Below are 19,464 nucleotides of genomic sequence, written 5' to 3' on the forward strand. Positions count from 1 at the left end.
GCTAAGCTAAAACACCCTTTAAAACTTGTCTAATAAAGCTAAGCTGAAAAAACTATTAAGGTTAGGCTAACAATGCTAGACTAATAGAGCTAAAGAAGTGAAAACCTAAGCTTAAAATGCTAAGCTAAACTAAAAGAATTAAGCTAATAAAGCTAAGCTAAAAAAAACAACATAAAAAGCTAAGATAGTAAATCTAGGCTAATAAAGCTAACTTAAAAAGGCTAAACTACAAAATCCTAAGATAAAAAAGCTAAGCTAATAATGCTAAGCTACAAAACAACCTAAAAATGCTAAGCTTATATAGCTAGGGTAACAAAGCGTACTAAAGAAGATAAATAAAAACCCCAAGCTAATAATGCAGAACTAAAAAGGCTATTAAAATGCTATGCTAATAAAGCTATGCTACTGTCGCAACAAGAAAATCCAATGTTTCCAGCACTGGAAATAAAAAGTTTTGATTCTAAAGAAGCTACAAAAGGTGAACTTAAATGTTTTTGGTGAACTTCTAAAGCTAAGCTAACAAAGCTAAGCTAAAATGCTACGAGAGCATCTCCACAAACTAAAGTGTTCAAAGTTCTACTCGTGTCTTCAGGAGGTTCTTAATCAACTTCTCGTCACCAGAACCTTCGCTGCGGCACCACAGGCGTGGTGACCTTCCTGCGAGGCCGGACCTTGTACGTGGCCTGGCTCGGAGACTCCCAGGTCATCCTGGTCCGGAGAGGTCAAGTGGTGGAGCTGATGAAGCCGCACAAGCCCGACCGAGAGGCGAGTCCAGAAGCGGCGCCGCCTCACGGGTTCAAGCATTAACGTTACTGTGCTGCAGGACGAGAAGCAGAGGATCGAGGCTCTGGGCGGCTGCGTGATCTGGTTCGGGACCTGGAGGGTCAACGGCAGCCTGTCGGTGTCCAGGGCTATAGGTACACGACCACCTGTCGGGCTCACGCCAGCCGTCGCTCTGACCCACTTCCTGTCCGCAGGCGACTCCGAGCACAAGCCGTACATCTGCGGCGACGCGGACCAGAACGTCTTCCCCCTGGACGGGTCCGAGGACTACCTGATCCTGGCCTGCGACGGCTTCTGGGACACCGTGAGTCCGGACGAGGCGGTGCGGGTCGTGACCGACCACCTGCAGGAGAACGCCGGCGACACCAGCATGGTGGCCCACAAGCTGGTGGCGTCCGCCCGCGACGCAGGGTCCAGCGACAACATCACGGTCATCGTGGTCTTCCTCAGGGACCCCCGCTGCCCGCCCCCCAACACCGGCGAGGACGACGAAGACGGGGCGACGGAGGGCGAGGCGGAGGAGCAGCCGGTGGCCCCGGTGGAGGAGGAGGAGCAGGGCGACGAGGAGGAAGAGGAGGAGCAGGAGGAGGACGTGGTGAGGGTGGAGCGCGAGGGCGGCGAAGGCGGCGCCGACGTCGGGGCCAAGGGTCGCGGGGGGTGGCCCCTGCAGCAGTGCTCGGCCCCCGCAGACCTGGCCTACGAAGACCGAACTGACTCGCTCACGGACAGAACCAGCCTCAGCCTTCTGGGCCCGTCTCTAGAAGGTCGCATCTCCCTGACCTCAGGGCGTCACGGCGCCCCCTTGACCCGCAGAGAAGAAGCCCACGCGCGGCGCAGACCCCGCCTCAGGTTCCAGCAGTCCAGCATGGATGGCTTCACGGACCCACTCTGGCCCCAGACGGGCTCCTTGTTAGGTCAGGCGGTCAGAAGAACCCGCCGGCCCGGTTCCGCTCGACACAGGAGGGCCCTGAGGTGGTCCAGTAGGTCCAGGGAGCTTCTGGTGTGGGGGTCACCCGACCAACTGTTGCCCGACACCTGGAGACCCGAAGTCTCAGGACCTCAACTGCCCCGACACGCACCGTGAAGAAGCAACATCGTCATCACCCACTGACCCCCGACCCCCGACCCCCCTCAGACCCAGGCCTTCATCGAACCCACCATGCCTTCAACACACGCCTCTGTCGTCCCAAAGATAGACGTCGCAGATGGATGACATCATCAGTCAGACTCAAACTAGGTCACATGATCACTTCCTAAATCTAGTCCAACGATCGTTTAATCGGGTCTGAGATGAACCCCCCCCCTGACCCCCCTGACCCCCCCCACCAGGACCCGTCAGAAGCTCTCAACACTGGATCAGACCCGACGAGTCGATGAGACTTGGACGGCGAGCGAAGTAAACGACCTTGAGAACGAGTCGCTCGCGCTCACACGTCAACCAACAAATTAACGTCGTCACTGTTTTTAAACCAAATGCTAAGCTACACACGTTAAGCTAACGATGCTAACAGAGCGAAGCGATCAAATTATGATTTTTTTTTCCTCATTTATTTCAACGTAAATCTGTAACGACACGTTTGTTGCATCATTTGTTACTTTGTAGTAAATATTTTCACGAAACTACATCATTTTCACCAAAAATGTATTTCTTAAATATCTATATCTATATCTTAATGTTGTGATAAATACTCAAGTATTGTAACGACGCCCACGAGTGAATAAATTAAAAAATAAAATAAGAAAATGTTTGTTTGAGAGAAAAATATTTGACTAATTCTCCCCAAAATGATGCTAATGATGCTACTAATGCTAACGGTTACTAAAAGTAATAACTTTGTGCAGGAACAAAAGCTGTTCGTACTACAGCAATAACACACCACAGGCTACGCTAAGCTAACAGAAGCTAACGCGACTGAAATAAATCGCCTCAACTTTTATCGTCAACGAAGAACGAACGTGTTTTCGTTGCTCAGGAAGTTCAGGAAGAAGCAGAACAAAACAAACGGTTAGCAGAAGCTACAACGTTAGCTCGACTCGTTAGCATCTCCTGACGCCGCGATTCGATCCAAACTCTTTCTGCGACTCTTCCCGTTTTCTCAGGCCAGACGGCGACACCTGCCAATCAAAGTGTTCCGAATGTTTCTGCTGCTCGACCCGACGACCTTTCATGGAATGTAACGTCTGGAGGTCGTGAAGGTCAAACACGTGTACATACGAGCGCCGGGCTCGAGGGTCGTGGCAGCGCCAGCGTCGTCCCGACACTTCAGCCTTAAAACCACTTTTTTTTGCCAACTTTCCATCGTAGTTCGTCGTTAGACCTGCAGCTTCAGGTGTTGGAGAGAAAATCTTGTTCCATTTTGTGTTTCGCTTATTTGTCAACAAACCATCAATAATCATAATAATGCTGCGGCACGAGCGCCTGGAAGATACACACAAATACACACAAATACACACAAATACACACAAATATACTTTTGTTTCACATCTCGTGACTCAAATGTTCAGTTAATACTTTCTACAGCAGACACTCGAGCTAGCGTTAGCGTCTATGCTAGCGTTAGCTTCTATGTTAGCTTCTATGCCAGCGTTAGCGTCTATGCCAACGTTAGCGTCTATGCCAGCGTTAGCTTCTATGCTAGCGTTAGCGTCTATGCTATTGTTAGCGTCTATGCTAGCGTTAGCTTCTATGCCAGCGTTAGCGTCTATGCCAACGTTAGCTTCTATGCCAGCGTTAGCTTCTATGCTAGCGTTAGCGTCTATGCTATTGTTAGCGTCTATGCTAGCGTTAGCTTATATGCCAGCGTTAGCGTCAATGCCAACGTTAGCTTCTATGCCAGCGTTAGCTTCTATGCCAGCGTTAGCGTCTATGCTAGCGTTAGCGTCTATGCCAACGTTAGCTTCTATGCCAGCGTTAGCTTCTATGCCAGCGTTAAAGTCTATGCTAGCGTTAGCGTCTATGCCAACGTTAGCTTCTATGCCAGCGTTAGCGTCTATGCTAGCGTTAGCGTCTATGCTAGCGTTAGCGTCTATGCCAACGTTAGCGTCTATGCCAGCGTTAGCGTCTATGCTAGCGTTAGCGTCTATGCCAACGTTAGCTTCTATGCCAGCGTTAGCGTCTATGCTAGCGTTAGCGTCTATGCTAGCGTTAGCGTCTATGCTAGCGTTAGCTTCAATGCTATTGTTAGCGTCTATGCTAGCGTTAGCTTCCATGCTAACACGAATCTCCCCAAACAAAAACAAGCATGTGAATTACTTTGTATTTACAGTAAATGACGTTTAGACGTTTTTTAAATTCATGTGGACTCACAGCTCCTCGAGCTAACATGCTAACGCCAAACGTTCAAAACATCTCCTCGCGCTGCAGGATCTGCCGCCATATTGTCCGGATGGAAGCGGTTGGTTCCTCGAGCTTCAAGAACCTCCTGTAACTCACGATGTTTTCCACGATCACGGAGCGTGTTCAGACGTTACGAGCAATAAGTACAAAGGTTTGTCTCGCTCGTGGCGGCGCCGCCAGCAGGGGGCGCTCTCTCCCTTCAGGCCTCGTGAGTCTTCGTCCGCGAAGCTTGGTTTTCTCTCTGTAAGCAATAATAATGTGTTTAAAGCGCGACGGAGGCGCGACTAAGTGACTGATCTGTGTTTGTGTTCCTCCGTATATTAACACTGTCATGTAACTGGTGAATTATCATGTATATAAAGACTAGAACTACTTCCTGTTTCCTGTTTGTGTTCACCGCCGCGTCTTAGCTAGCGCTACAGCTAACGATGCTACGTCACCTGACGTGAGACCTTGACCTTTGAAAACGTTGAAACTTGGAAGAAATGGAATAAAAAAGTTCAACATTGAAAAAATAAAATGAACTAATATATTAGCTTCTTAGCGTTTAGCGACTTTCATCCAATCATTACATGATGACGTCATCAGTAGCTCTGAGCTCTGCTGGTTGAGTCTGGAGACTCTTGTGCCAACATTTATATTCCATTAAAACACTGTGAAGGTTTTTTAATTAATGGAATTTTAATATCAAATAACGTGTAAAAAACCTTTGGAAAATAAATATTCTATTTAAAATAAATACATTTAAAAAAATGTTCAAATGTATGAAGACGAGGGACTTTATTATTTTTTAATTAAGAATAAATAACATTTCAATGCAAACATTCAAAATTTGACGTTTCAATCAATGTAAACATTTCCAGAAAAAACTACCTCAAGAACACACAGCTGGTCATAATGTTATGGTCAATTTATAAACTGAGGTCACATGACTTCAGGTTCAGTGTGTGTGTGTGTGAGTGTGTGAGTGTGTGTGTGTGTGTGTGTGTGTGTGTGTGTGTGTGTGTGTGTGTGTGTGTGAGTGTGTGTGTGAGTGTGTGTGTGAGTGTGTGTGTGTGTGTGTGTGTGTGTGTGTGTGAGTGTGTGAGTGTGTGTGTGTGTGTGTGTGTGTGTGTGTGAGTGTGTGTGTGTGTGTGTGTGTGTGTGTGTGAGTGTGTGAGTGTGTGTGTGTGTGTGTGTGTGTGTGTGTGTGTGTGTGTGTGTGTGTGTGAGTGTGTGAGTGTGTGTGTGTGTGTGTGTGTGTGTGTGTGTGTGTGTGAGTGTGTGTGTGTGTGTGTGTGTGAGTGTGTGAGTGTGTGTGTGTGTGTGTGTGTGTGTGTGTGTGTGTGTGTGTGTGTGTGTGAGTGTGTGTGTGTGTGTGTGTGTGTGTGTGAGTGTGTGTGTGTGTGTGTGTGAGTGTGTGAGTGTGTGAGTGTGTGTGTGTGTGTGTGTGTGTGTGTGAGTGTGTGTGAGTGTGTGTGTGTGTGTGTGTGAGTGTGTGAGTGTGTGTGAGTGTGTGTGTGTGTGTGTGTGTGTGTGTGAGTGTGTGTGAGTGTGTGTGTGTGTGTGTGTGAGTGTGTGAGTGTGTGAGTGTGTGTGTGTGTGTGTGTGTGTGTGTGTGTGTGTGTGTGTGTGTGTGAGTGTGTGTGTGTGTGAGTGTGTGTGTGTGTGTGTGTGTGTGTGAAGAGCCCTCATGTGCACTAACATTATGACCAGCGTTACATAAACACTGAAGCAGTTCCTCCACAAACTTCTATAAAAAGACTTTCTCTCTTCACTCGTGTTCGTCGCTCAGAGAAAACACTCGTGAATTATTCACTCGCCGGCGCCATGACTGGAGCATGCTGGGTAATATGGCTGCTCAGGGATGTGAAGAGACGTTAGTTAAGGATGGATAAACTAAAGCTTAGGATGGATATACGATAGTTAAAGATGGATATACGATAGTTAAAGATGGATAAACTAAAGCTTAGGATGGATATACGATAGTTAAAGATGGATATACGATAGTTAAAGATGGATAAACTAAAGCTTAGGATGGATATACGATAGTTAAAGATGGATATACGATAGTTAAAGATGGATATACAATAGTTAAAGATGGATATACGATAGTTAAAGATGGATATACGATAGTTAAAGATGGATATACGATAGTTAAAGATGGATATACGATAGTTAAAGATGGATATACGATAGTTAAAGATGGATATACAATAGTTAAAGATGGATATACGATAGTTAAAGATGGATATACGATAGTTAAAGATGGATATACGATAGTTAAAGATGGATATACAATAGTTAAAGATGGATAAACGATAGTTAAAGATGGATATACGATAGTTAAAGATGGATATACGATAGTTAAAGATGGATATACGATAGTTAAAGATGGATATACGATAGTTAAAGATGGATATACGATAGTTAAAGATGGATATACGATAGTTAAAGATGGATATACGATAGTTAAAGATGGATATATGATAGTTAAAGATGGATAAAAGATAGTTAAAGATGGATATAATAGTTAAGGATGGATATATGATAGTTAAGGATGGACATGATAGTTAAAGATGGATAAAAGATAGTTAAAGATAGATATATGATAGTTAAAGATGGATAAAAGATAGTTAAGGATGGATATGATAGTTAAGGATGGATATAGGATAGTTAAGGATGGATATGATAGTTAAAGATAGATATATGATAGTTAAAGATGGATAAACGATAGTTAACGATGGATATACGATAGTTAAAGATGGATAAACGATAGTTAAAGATGGATAAACGATAGTTAAAGATGGATATACGATAGTTTAAGATGAATAAACGATAGTTAAAGATGGATAAACGATAGTTAATGATGGATATACGATAGTTAAAGATGGATAAACGATAGTTAACGATGGATATACGATAGTTAAAGATGGATAAACGATAGTTAAAGATGGATAAACGATAGTTAAAGATGGATATACGATAGTTTAAGATGAATAAACGATAGTTAAAGATGGATAAACGATAGTTAATGATGGATATACGATAGTTAAAGATGGATAAACGATAGTTAAAGATGGATAAACGATAGTTAAAGATGGATATACGATAGTTTAAGATGAATAAACGATAGTTAAAGATGGATAAACGATAGTTAATGATGGATATACGATAGTTAAAGATGGATAAACGATAGTTAAAGATGGATAAACGATAGTTAAAGATGAATGAACAATAGTTAAAGATGGATAAACGATAGTTAAAGATGGATATACGATAGTTAAAGATGGATAAACGATAGTTAAAGATGGATAAATGATAGTTAGAGATGGATAAACGATAGTTAAGGATGGATAAACGATAGTTAAAGATGGATAAACGATAGTTAAGGATGGATATACGATAGTTAAGGATGGATATACGATAGTTAAGGATGGATATAGGATAGTTAAGGATGGACATGATAGTTAAAGATGGATAAAAGATAGTTAAAGATAGATATATGATAGTTAAAGATGGATAAAAGATAGTTAAGGATGGATATGATAGTTAAGGATGGATATATGATAGTTAAGGATGGACATGATAGTTAAAGATGGATAAAAGATAGTTAAAGATAGATATATGATAGTTAAAGATGGATAAAAGATAGTTAAGGATGGATATGATGGTTAAGGATGGATATGATAGTTAAGGATGGATATGATAGTTAAAGATAGATATATGATAGTTAAAGATGGATAAACGATAGTAAACGATGGATATACGATAGTTAAAGATGGATAAACGATAGTTAAAGATGGATAAACGATAGTTAAAGATGGATATACGATAGTTTAAGATGAATAAACGATAGTTAAAGATGGATAAACGATAGTTAATGATGGATATACGATAGTTAAAGATGGATAAACGATAGTTAAAGATGGATAAACGATAGTTAAAGATGGATAAATGATAGTTAGAGATGGATAAACGATAGTTAAGGATGGATAAACGATAGTTAAAGATGGATAAACGATAGTTAAGGATGGATATACGATAGTTAAAGATGGATAAATGATAGTTAAAGATGGATAAACGATAGTTAAAGATGGATAAATGATAATTAAAGATGGATAAACGATAGTTAAAGATGGATAAACGATAGTTAAAGATGGATATACGATAGTTAATGATGGATATACGATAGTTAAGGATGAATATATGATAGTGAAAGATGTATAAATAATAGTTAGAGATGGATAAACAATAGTTAAGGATGGATAAACGATAGTTAAAGATGGATAAACGATAGTTAGATGGATATATCATAGATATATGATAGTAAAGGATAGATATGATAGTTAAAGATGGATATATGATAGTTAAGGATGGACATGATAGTTAAAGATGGATATAGGATAGTTAAGGATGGATATACGATAGTTAAGGATGGATATACGATAGTTAAGGATGGATATAGGATAGTTAGGGATGGACATGATAGTTAAAGATGGATAAAAGATAGTTAAAGATAGATATATGATAGTTAAATACGGATAAAAGATAGTTAAGGATGGATATGATAGTTAAGGATGGATATATGATAGTTAAGGATGGACATGATAGTTAAAGATGGATATAGGATAGTTAAAGATAGATATATGATAGTTAAAAAAGATATGATAGTTAAGGATGGATAAAAGATAGTTAAATATAGATATATGATAGTTAAAGATGGATATATGATAGTTAAGGATGGATATAGGATAGTTAAAGATAGATATATGATAGTTAAAGATAGATATATGATAGTTAAGGATGATATGATAGTTAAGGATGGATATAGGATAGTTAAAGATAGATATATGATAGTTAAATATGGATATGTGATAGTTAAAGATAGATATATGATAGTTAAAGATAGATATATGATAGTTAAGGATGGATATGATAGTTAAGGATAGATATATGATAGTTAAAGATAGATATATGATAGTTAAGGATGGATATATGATAGTTAAAGATAGATATATGATAGTTAAGGATGGATATATGATAGTTAAAGATAGATATATGATAGTTAAGGATGGATATATGATAGTTAAAGATAGATATATGATAGTTAAGGATGGATATAGGATAGTTAAAGATAGATATATGATAGTTAAAGATAGATATATGATAGTTAAGGATGGATATATGATAGTTAAATTCACTTCTTCTCCAGACAAACAGTCGTGACGAGATCAAAGGATAATAAAAGTTTTATTTATTACACAAAAGTGAAACGTGCAACACAAGGTCAACATTGAAAAGTCACTTCCTGCTGCAACCATGTGACAGGAACAGGAAGTGGAGTAAACGTGCGCGTCAGTCATGTGACCTTCAGAGTAAAGTGCTGCAGAAACTCTTCATGTCGCTTCAACAGTCGTGCTCAAGAGCAGGAAGACTTTCGTCCTCGCGAGGAACTTAAGATTAGAACTGACGGAATGTTATCAAATAAATATGTGTGTGTGTGTAGGTGTGTGTGTAGGGGTGTGTGTGTGTGTGTGTGTGTGTGTGTGTGTGTCACAGGAAGTAGATTCATCGATCAGCAGGAAGACTCAGGTCCTCAGACAGCAGCGACTCTCCTGCAGCAGAGAAGGAGAGACTCGTGTTAAACGACTGATCATGTTGTGCAGCAGTTGTGCAGCAGTTGTGTAGCAGTTGTGTAGCAGTTGTGCAGCAGTTGTGCAGCAGTTGTGTTACCTGTGCACGGCGGCGTCTGGTTGTCGTAGCGAGAGTTGCTGCTCACCAGAGCCTCGTCGTCCGTGTCGCTGTCGCTGCTGCTGCTCTGAGCCGGAGCTGATGTGGCGTCAGAAGTAGGTTGGCACACGACGAGGCGTCAGAAGTAGGATGGCACACGACGAGGCGTCAGAAGTAGGATGGCACACGACGAGGCGTCAGAAGTAGGATGGCACACGACGAGGCGTCAGAAGTAGGATGGCACACGACGAGGCGTCAGAAGTAGGATGGCACACGACGAGGCGTCAGAAGTAGGATGGCACACGACGAGGCGTCAGAAGTAGGATGGCACACGACGAGGCGTCAGAAGTAGGATGGCACACGACGAGGCGTCAGAAGTAGGATGGCACATGACGAGGCGTCAGAAGTAGGATGGCACACGACGAGGCGTCAGAAGTAGGATGGCACACGACGAGGCGTCAGAAGTAGGATGGCACACGACAAACAATGGAAATAAAAACTTATTAATGATTTAGAAAATGTTTGTGAATTAATGTGAAAACTTTCAAATACACACACCCCCACACACACACACCCCCACACACACACACACACCCCCACACACACACACACCCCCACACACACACACACCCCCCCACCCACACACACACACACCCACACACACACGAACTGTGTGACTGACCTTCAGACTGAGACGAGGGTCGGTCCAGCAGCGACTGGTTCCCGGAGATGTCCGTGTCCATCAAGGCGGCTCTGTGGGGACAGGAAGTGGTGAGGCGAGGAAGTGGTGAGGAGAGGAAGTGGTGAGGCGAGGAAGTGGTGAGGAGAGGAAGTGGCGAGGAGAGGAAGTGGCGAGGACAGGAAGTGTTGAGGACAGGAAGTGGCGAGGACAGGAAGTGGCGAGGACAGGAAGTGGCGAGGACAGGAAGTGGCGAGGACAGGAAGTGGCGATGACAGGAAGTGGCGAGGACAGGAAGTGGCGAGGACAGGAAGTGGCGATGACAGGAAGTGGCGAGGACAGGAAGTGGCGAGGACAGGAAGTGGCGAGGACAGGAAGTGTTGAGGACAGGAAGTGTTGAGGACAGGAAGTGGCGAGGACAGGAAGTGGCGAGGACAGGAAGTGTTGAGGACAGGAAGTGGCGATGACAGGAAGTGGCGAGGACAGGAAGTGGCGGGGACAGGAAGTGTTGAGGACAGGAAGTGTTGAGGACAGGAAGTGGCGAGGACAGGAAGTGGCGAGGACAGGAAGTGGCGAGGACAGGAAGTGGCGAGGACAGGAAGTGGGGATGACAGGAAGTGGGGATGACAGGAAGTGGCGAGGACAGGAAGTGGCGAGGACAGGAAGTGGCGAGGACAGGAAGTGGCGGGGACAGGAAGTGGCGAGGACAGGAAGTGGCGGGGACAGGAAGTGGCGAGGACAGGAAGTGGCGGGGACAGGAAGTGGCGAGGACAGGAAGTGGCGGGGACAGGAAGTGGCGAGGACAGGAAGTGTTGAGGACAGGAAGTGTTGATGACAGGAAGTGTTGAGGACAGGAAGTGTTGAGGACAGGAAGTGTTGATTACAGGAAGTGTTGATGACAGGAAGTGGCGAGGACAGGAAGTGTTGAAGACAGGAAGTGTTGAGGACAGGAAGTGTTGATGACGGGAAGTGGCGAGGACAGGAAGTGTTGAGGACAGGAAGTGTTGATGACAGGAGGTGTTGAGGACAGGAAGTGTTGATGACAGGAAGTGTTGAGGACAGGAAGTGTTGATGACAGGAAGTGGCGAGGACAGGAAGTGTTGAGGACAGGAAGTGTTGATGACAGGAAGTGTTGAGGACAGGAAGTGTTGAGGACAGGAAGTGGCGAGGACAGGAAGTGGCGAGGACAGGAAGTGGCGATGACAGGAAGTGGCGATGACAGGAAGTGGCGAGGACAGGAAGTGGCGAGGACAGGAAGTGGCGAGGACAGGAAGTGGGGATGACAGGAAGTGGCGAGGACAGGAAGTGGCGAGGACAGGAAGTGGCGGGGACAGGAAGTGTTGAGGACAGGAAGTGTTGAGGACAGGAAGTGGCGAGGACAGGAAGTGGCGAGGACAGGAAGTGGCAAGGACAGGAAGTGGGGATGACAGGAAGTGGCGAGGACAGGAAGTGGGGATGACAGGAAGTGGCGAGGACAGGAAGTGGCGAGGACAGGAAGTGGCGGGGACAGGAAGTGGCGGGGACAGGAAGTGGCGAGGACAGGAAGTGGCGGGGACAGGAAGTGGCGAGGACAGGAAGTGTTGAGGACAGGAAGTGTTGATGACAGGAAGTGTTGAGGACAGGAAGTGTTGAGGACAGGAAGTGTTGATGACAGGAAGTGGCGAGGACAGGAAGTGTTGAGGACAGGAAGTGTTGATGACAGGAAGTGTTGATGACAGGAAGTGTTGAAGACAGGAAGTGTTGAGGACAGGAAGTGTTGATGACGGGAAGTGGCGAGGACAGGAAGTGTTGAGGACAGGAAGTGTTGATGACAGGAAGTGTTGATGACAGGAAGTGTTGAGGACAGGAAGTGTTGAGGACAGGAAGTGTTGATGACAGGAAGTGGCGAGGACAGGAAGTGTTGAGGACAGGAAGTGTTGAAGACAGGAAGTGTTGATGACAGGAAGTGTTGAGGACAGGAAGTGTTGAGGACAGGAAGTGTTGATGACAGGAAGTGTTGAGGACAGGAAGTGTTGAGGACAGGAAGTGTTGATGACAGGAAGTGGCGAGGACAGGAAGTGTTGAGGACAGGAAGTGTTGATGACAGGAAGTGTTGATGACGGGAAGTGGCGAGGACAGGAAGTGTTGAGGACAGGAAGTGTTGATGACAGGAAGTGTTGAGGACAGGAAGTGTTGATGACAGGAAGTGTTGAGGACAGGAAGTGTTGATGACAGGAAGTGGCGAGGACAGGAAGTGTTGAGGACAGGAAGTGTTGATGACAGGAAGTGTTGAGGACAGGAAGTGTTGATGACAGGAAGTGTTGAGGACAGGAAGTGTTGATGACAGGAAGTGGCAAGGACAGGAAGTGTTGAGGACAGGAAGTGGCGAGGACAGGAAGTGGCGAGGACAGGAAGTGGCGAGGACAGGAAGTGGCGAGGACAGGAAGTGGCGAGGACAGGAAGTGGCGAGGACAGGAAGTGGCAAGGACAGGAAGTGTTGAGGACAGGAAGTGGCGCGGACAGGAAGTGGCGCGGACAGGAAGTGGCGATGACAGGAAGTGGTGATGACGCAGAGACGAGAGACTCACCCGAGGGGTCTGAGGCTGGAGCTGAAGGACGAGGAGAAAACCTCGTCTCTGGACCCGGAGGCGAACATCTGCGGCTCCAACGAGAACTGATGCTTCTGAAGGTTCTGAAGGTTCTGCTCGGAGTCGCCGTCTGTCACCACAAGTCATTAATGTTGTGACGTCACTTCAATCCTGATCCACCAGAGAGACAAGAACCTTCAGCTCGCCCCGGCTCCGTCGCGCCTCCTCGCGCCTCCTTCTCCTCTGGACTCCTGGTCTTCACGGAGCTGCCGACGTCCATCACGGGCGACAGAGACTTCCTGACTGCACACGACACGTGAGTCCCGGAGCAGCAGGACCGAAGGTTCTGGACTCACCAGGACGGCAGGACCTGGAGCGAACCGAGGCCCTCAGCAGGTCCCCGGGTTTGAGCGAGTCCTCCGCGCTCAGGACCCCCGAGGGGCCCGGACGAGAGTCCCCCGACACCTGGGCCTCCATCATCTGACTCTTCACGTCGGACATCTTGTTGCGGACCTCGGCCATCTGCGCCTTGAGGCGGATCAGGACCGCCGAGTCTGGCGTGGAGCGTCGGACCACCTGCGGGCGGCGCTCTCGCTCCTTCCGGGTCGCCTGGTTCACTGGAACCCACGGCGGCGTCAGGTCTCGGTCCGCGTGAGGGAGGAGGACTTACCTTGGGCGTGCAGGAGGGAGACCGGGGGTCGGGGCTGGAGACCCCACAGGGACTCCACGCTGCTCCGCTCGTTCAGGTCCAGCAGCTGGATCAGGATGACCGGGTCCAGGTCCAGCAGGCTGGAGCCCACGGCGGCGGCGGCTGCAGCTCCACTGCTGTGGAGGGACCTGGAGGAGCGAAGACCTCCTGCAACACAGACCTGGTTCAGAGGATCTGCATCTGATCCTCAAGAACTCCAGAGTCCACTTCATGAGACGAGAGTCAAGAGTTCGTCTGTCAATCAAACCTTGAAACATTTTCACTACTTCATTTAACCTTGAACCTTCATCTCCACGACCCTCTCAGTCACGTGACCAACAGCTCCCATCATGCTTTGCAGCCCACTCCCGTCACTCCTGTCACTCCTGTCACACCTGTCACTCCTGTCACTCCTGTCACACCTGTCACACCTGTCACACCTGTCACTCCTGTCACTCCTGTCACACCTGTCACACCTGTCACTCCTGTCACACCTGTCACTCCTGTCACACCTGTCACTCCTGTCACACCTGTCACACCTGTCACACCTGTCACTCCTGTCACACCTGTCACACCTGTCACACCTGTCACTCCTGTCACACCTGTCACTCCTGTCACACCTGTCACTCCTGTCACTCCTGTCACACCTGTCACACCTGTCACACCTGTCACTCCTGTCACTCCTGTCACACCTGTCACTCCTGTCACACCTGTCACACCTGTCACACCTGTCACTCCTGTCACACCTGTCACACCTGTCACTCCTGTCACTCCTGTCACACCTGTCACACCTGTCACACCTGTCACACCTGTCACACCTGTCACACCTGTCACTCCTGTCACACCTGTCACACCTGTCACACCTGTCACACCTGTCACTCCTGTCACTCCTGTCACACCTGTCACACCTGTCACACCTGTCACACCTGTCACACCTGTCACACCTGTCACACCTGTCACACCTGTCACACCTGTCACACCTGTCACTCCTGTCACACCTGTCACTCCTGTCACACCTGTCACACCTGTCACTCCTGTCACTCCTGTCACACCTGTCACTCCTGTCACACCTGTCACACCTGTCACACCTGTCACACCTGTCACTCCTGTCACACCTGTCACTCCTGTCACACCTGTCACACCTGTCACACCTGTCACACCTGTCACACCTGTCACTCCTGTCACACCTGTCACTCCTGTCACTCCTGTCACTCCTGTCACTCCTGTCACACCTGTCACACCTGTCACACCTGTCACTCCTGTCACACCTGTCACACCTGTCACTCCTGTCACTCCTGTCACACCTGTCACACCTGTCACACCTGTCACTCCTGTCACACCTGTCACACCTGTCACTCCTGTCACTCCTGTCACTCCTGTCACTCCTGTCACACCTGTCACACCTGTCACTCAGGTGAATCCGTGACTCAAACCCCTCGAGCTCATGATTCAAACTTCACCTGCGGCTCCGACCAGGTCTTCGGTCAACTCTCCCTCCTCCGTCTCCAGACCCCCCATGAAGTCCACGTCGTTCTCTCCGGACCTGGAGGTTCAGAGGCAGGAGGAGGATCAGGAACATCAGAGTCAGGAGGAGGATCAGGAACATCAGAGTCAGGAGGAGGATCAGGAACATCAGAGTCAGGAGGAGGATCAGGAACATCAGAGTCAGGAGGAGGATCAGGAACATCAGAGTCAGGAGGAGGATCAGGAACATCAGAGTCAGGAGGAGGATCAGGAACATCAGAGTCAGGAGGAGGATCAGGAACATCAGAGTCAGGAGGAGGATCAGGAACATCAGAGTCAGGAGGAGGATCAGGAACATCAGAGTCAGGAGGACGATCAGGAACATCAGGGTCAGGAGGAGGATCAGGAACATCAGAGTCAGGAGGAGGATCAGGAACATCAGAGTCAGGAGGAGGATCAGGAACATCAGAGTCACAAATGATTCCAATATTACATTAAAATAAACTTTATTAATATATATTTTTTAATCATTTTATTTAATCATTTCTATAAGTTGTTAAAATAATGCATATTTTTGCAAACATAGATTTGAATACAACTCAGTCTTAAATCAATATAAATGTTGGTATAATAGAGTCTCCAGACAAAACCAACAGAGCTCAGAGCTACTTCTACGTCGTCACATGATCGTCACATGATCGTCACATGATCGTCAGCTCCTCACACGATTGGTTGAGAGTTTGATCAGTAGCTCTGTGTTCTGTTGGTTTGGTCTGGAGACTCTATGATAACAACATATAACATTTATTTAAAAGACTATACATTAAAATGCATTCAAATATTTATTTGGAAAAATAATTTTTAATACCAACATTTAAATATTTTTTTAAAAATTACGAACTGAAATGCCTTAAATTTAGATTTTTTATTTTTTTAATTGTTATATTGGAATAAGATTCAAACCAAAGTGTAAAAAAATTATAATGGAATAATAATTGTATTTCATTATTTAATAAAAACCAAATGAATGAAACATAATTGAGTAAAATCATCAAAGGTTTCAATAAAACATTTTAACGACTGATCTGCTCACATGGTCTCCTCGTCGATGTCGTTCTCCTCCGTGTTGCTGGTGGCTGTGGAGCTTCCAGACGTGCTGCTGCCGTCCAGAGGGTTGAGCTCCTCCTCCGTGAGACAGTCCACCTCCAGGTCCCCGTCGGACAGGTCCTGAGCAGGAGGCGGGTCAGACCAGTCGGGGGTCGAGGGTCGGGGGTCGAGGGTCGCTCACGCTTACGTTGGAGTCGTCGTGCTGCGTTCGCTCCTCGTCGCACTTCTTGCTGCTGACGGTGGAGGTCAGGAGGTCGTCCTCGCTCTTGACCGACTGGGGGTCTCGCTCCGAGGCGGTGCTTCCTCCGGCCGGTCTCAGGTCCGGGGGCGACGAGCTCCGCGACGACTGGTGCCGGAACAGCTCGATGGCGAGTCTCTGGAAGATGTTGTGGTTCCAGTTCAGAAGAAGATATTTGACACGTTCTCATGTGACCAACGTCTTCTTGTGCCTCTTGACCTTTAACCTCCTCCATACAACCTTAACTCAAGGTCGTGGTCAGAACTAGTGTTTTTTAAATATATAGATTTAAGTGAATGTGATTTTAAAACATCTTTTAATATATACTTTTATGTAGTTCATCAGTTGAAGCTAAAAAAAATCTTGTTTATATTTTACATTCTTTTCAAATCTTATCGCAGCAACTTAAGATAAAAAAACAGGTTGAAAACTAAAACTTTCATTTTGTTACTTTTCTTTTTATCCATTAGAATATTCATTTATGTAAATGTAGACTCAATTTTTTCTTTTATCATTTCAGTGAAATTATTTTGCAAAAATTGAAAAAGTAGAGTTTTTTTATTCCATTTACAATAAAAGAGTAAATATAATGGACTTTATATTCTCTTTGAATCCGTTAAACTTATGTTTCCTGACAGTTGAGCTGCTTTGATACGTTTCTATGGAAACTCATTCAAAATAACCATGAATTAATTAAAACGTCGACATGATGACGATTGAAAGTTGAAATGTTCACTTCAATAAACAGATTCATGAGTAAAATAAATGAAATCAAAATAAAATGAAAGTAATATCAGGAGATGGAAGATTTAAAGACTTGATGCGATTCTTCATCGGGACGAGAAGACGTTCCATTTGAAACCGTAAGAAGGTTCTGGTACCTCCTTGAGGTTGTTGATCTGCTGGATGTAGCCGCTCTGGGCCGACTCCAGCTGGCTGATGTACCAGTACTGGTCCCTGCACTTCTGGAAGAAGGTGGGCGAGCGGACCTGGTACCGCAGCACCAGCGTGTCCGTCTGCATGTTGAGGTAGCCCTCGCTGGCCAGCAGGTCCAGCCTGAAGAAGCGGTTGTAGCCCCAACACTCGCCCACCTCGAAGTCCGACGCAAACTCCCGGATGATGTTCTTGGAGGGGTCGCTGGAGGCCTGGTGGACCATCTCCACGCGGTACTCGTACCTGCACCAGACTCAAGGTCACCATCGTAGAACCATCAAAGCTTTTGTCACTTTAAATACTTTTAAATCAAATGGTTCTGAACACGTGAAATAAACGTGTTCAACTTCAGACCAGACGTCGTCATCAGCAGAGTCACGTGACTCAGTAGAAATATATACAAGTCCATATCAGTTTCTTCAGAATATTGATTGAATTTAACATCAATTATTGAAATATCTTTAAAGAATTTAATAATAATTTAATTAATAATTTAATAGAATTAAATATATATATATTTTTTGAATATAGTTTGATAAAGTTATTCCAACAATTTAATAATAAATGTAATCTTTCCATAATTCTTTAGTTAAATATAAATGTGTCTCCAGACCAAAGCAACAGAGCAGGAGCTACTGGATCAGACTCGCATCACGAGACTCTGTGAAAGTCGAGGATCAACTCTTTGCTCCAGATGTTCGTAAAAAGCGGAAACAAGAAGCTGGTCTACACGAGACCTTCACTGGAATCACAGTCGTCTGGAGGCACAATCATCATCTGATCTTCTCCAGCAACCAATCACAAAACACCAGCTCTACACTGATCCCACGTCAGTTTAGATCCAGGTCTCGTTTCCAGCTCCTTCAGGCACAAACACACCTGGATCAGGTGACAACACCTGTGACTCACTTTGAGGTTTCAGGGAGTCCGGCCGACAGCTCCAGGAAGACGGACAGATAGTTTCCACGGACGACGCCGTTCCCGTCCTGAGAAGATCAGAGAAAACAGCAGAAGAAGAATCAACAGTCGTCACATGTTTAGTCAAACATTAAACACATGTTAACTGTTAATATGTTACAAGATAAAAATATCTTTAATTCATGTTATATTTGCCGTTTTATATCATTTCTTTACATTATTTATTTTGTGCAAAAAGTTGTTTTTTTTTACATTTTTTCTCGACGGACGCGGACGAGGTTTCAAAATATGAATCTTTTCATGTTTGAATTGATGGTTAAAAGGTTCCTTGAGGAGCTTCAACACCTACTGGATAGACCTTGAGTCTCCAACAGAGTCCAGAGATCTGCAGTGGAGGACTGTAGACCGGATCCGCTCGCTGCCTCAGAGTGCTGCACACAACAACACAACAACAACACAACAATTCAATTTTATTTCAAGTGTCTTATCATAACAAAGTTATCTCAAGACACTATACAGTTGAAATAAGACTACAGTTGATTAAGGAAAAATAGATCCAGCAATTCAACAAAGAGCAAGAAACAAAACACTGTACAGTGAGCTATGGCGAGGAAAAACTTCCTTTTAGAAGCAGAAACCTGGAGCAGAACCAGACTCATTGTTGACGGCCTGCCGCTTTGACCGGCTGGGAGGAAGGATGGGGGGGTAGACAGATGGATAAGGAGAGGAGTGAGGGAGGATAGAGTGAGAGAAAAGAGGAGAGTGTAGGAGGGTCCATGGGGGGGAACAACACAACAACACAACAGTGTCAACACACACAACACGCTCCTCGTTGCTGGTGATTCTTCAGTGCTGTGTCTCAAATCGCATACCAGCTACTAAAAGTTAGTATTTTTAGTACGTTAGTGTGTCTCAATTCTTAGTATGCGAAATTTAGTGCGCCATGCACACTAAATTGTCGTACTAACACGCCCACAAAACTAGCATGGTTCCATGGACACTAACCACACTAAACAGCCGCCATTTTAGTGACGTTTT

The 19,464-nt window shown here is 45.5% G+C and overlaps 2 protein-coding genes across 2 annotated transcripts in view; one reads left to right on the plus strand and one right to left on the minus strand.

Moving 5' to 3' along the window:
* Nucleotides 1–4,493, plus strand: part of ppm1e (protein phosphatase, Mg2+/Mn2+ dependent, 1E) — a 35,522-nt gene extending 31,029 nt beyond the window's left edge. Inside the window, exons 5-7 of the mRNA XM_087807363.1 lie at nucleotides 622–765; nucleotides 824–917; nucleotides 978–4,493. Coding sequence (XP_087663489.1) covers nucleotides 622–765; nucleotides 824–917; nucleotides 978–1,867 — 1,128 coding nt within the window. The 3' untranslated portion in view covers nucleotides 1,868–4,493. The remainder of the gene's footprint in view (nucleotides 1–621; nucleotides 766–823; nucleotides 918–977) is intronic.
* Nucleotides 4,494–9,335: 4,842 nt separating this feature from the next.
* trim37 (tripartite motif containing 37) overlaps nucleotides 9,336–19,464 on the minus strand; it is a 20,211-nt gene continuing 10,082 nt past the window's right edge. The window contains exons 12-24 of the mRNA XM_087808029.1: nucleotides 18,776–18,857; nucleotides 18,418–18,494; nucleotides 17,457–17,751; nucleotides 16,525–16,713; nucleotides 16,324–16,457; nucleotides 15,227–15,309; nucleotides 13,749–13,934; nucleotides 13,435–13,695; nucleotides 13,274–13,381; nucleotides 13,079–13,208; nucleotides 10,515–10,585; nucleotides 9,836–9,931; nucleotides 9,336–9,717 (exon numbers count right to left, since the gene is read on the minus strand). Of these exons, the coding sequence (XP_087664155.1) occupies nucleotides 9,671–9,717; nucleotides 9,836–9,931; nucleotides 10,515–10,585; nucleotides 13,079–13,208; nucleotides 13,274–13,381; nucleotides 13,435–13,695; nucleotides 13,749–13,934; nucleotides 15,227–15,309; nucleotides 16,324–16,457; nucleotides 16,525–16,713; nucleotides 17,457–17,751; nucleotides 18,418–18,494; nucleotides 18,776–18,857 (1,759 nt within the window). The 3' untranslated portion in view covers nucleotides 9,336–9,670. The remainder of the gene's footprint in view (nucleotides 9,718–9,835; nucleotides 9,932–10,514; nucleotides 10,586–13,078; nucleotides 13,209–13,273; nucleotides 13,382–13,434; nucleotides 13,696–13,748; nucleotides 13,935–15,226; nucleotides 15,310–16,323; nucleotides 16,458–16,524; nucleotides 16,714–17,456; nucleotides 17,752–18,417; nucleotides 18,495–18,775; nucleotides 18,858–19,464) is intronic.

Source organism: Callionymus lyra, chromosome 14, assembly GCF_982586985.1.
Source record: "Callionymus lyra chromosome 14, fCalLyr1.hap1.1, whole genome shotgun sequence".
Taxonomy (NCBI): domain Eukaryota; kingdom Metazoa; phylum Chordata; class Actinopteri; order Syngnathiformes; family Callionymidae; genus Callionymus; species Callionymus lyra.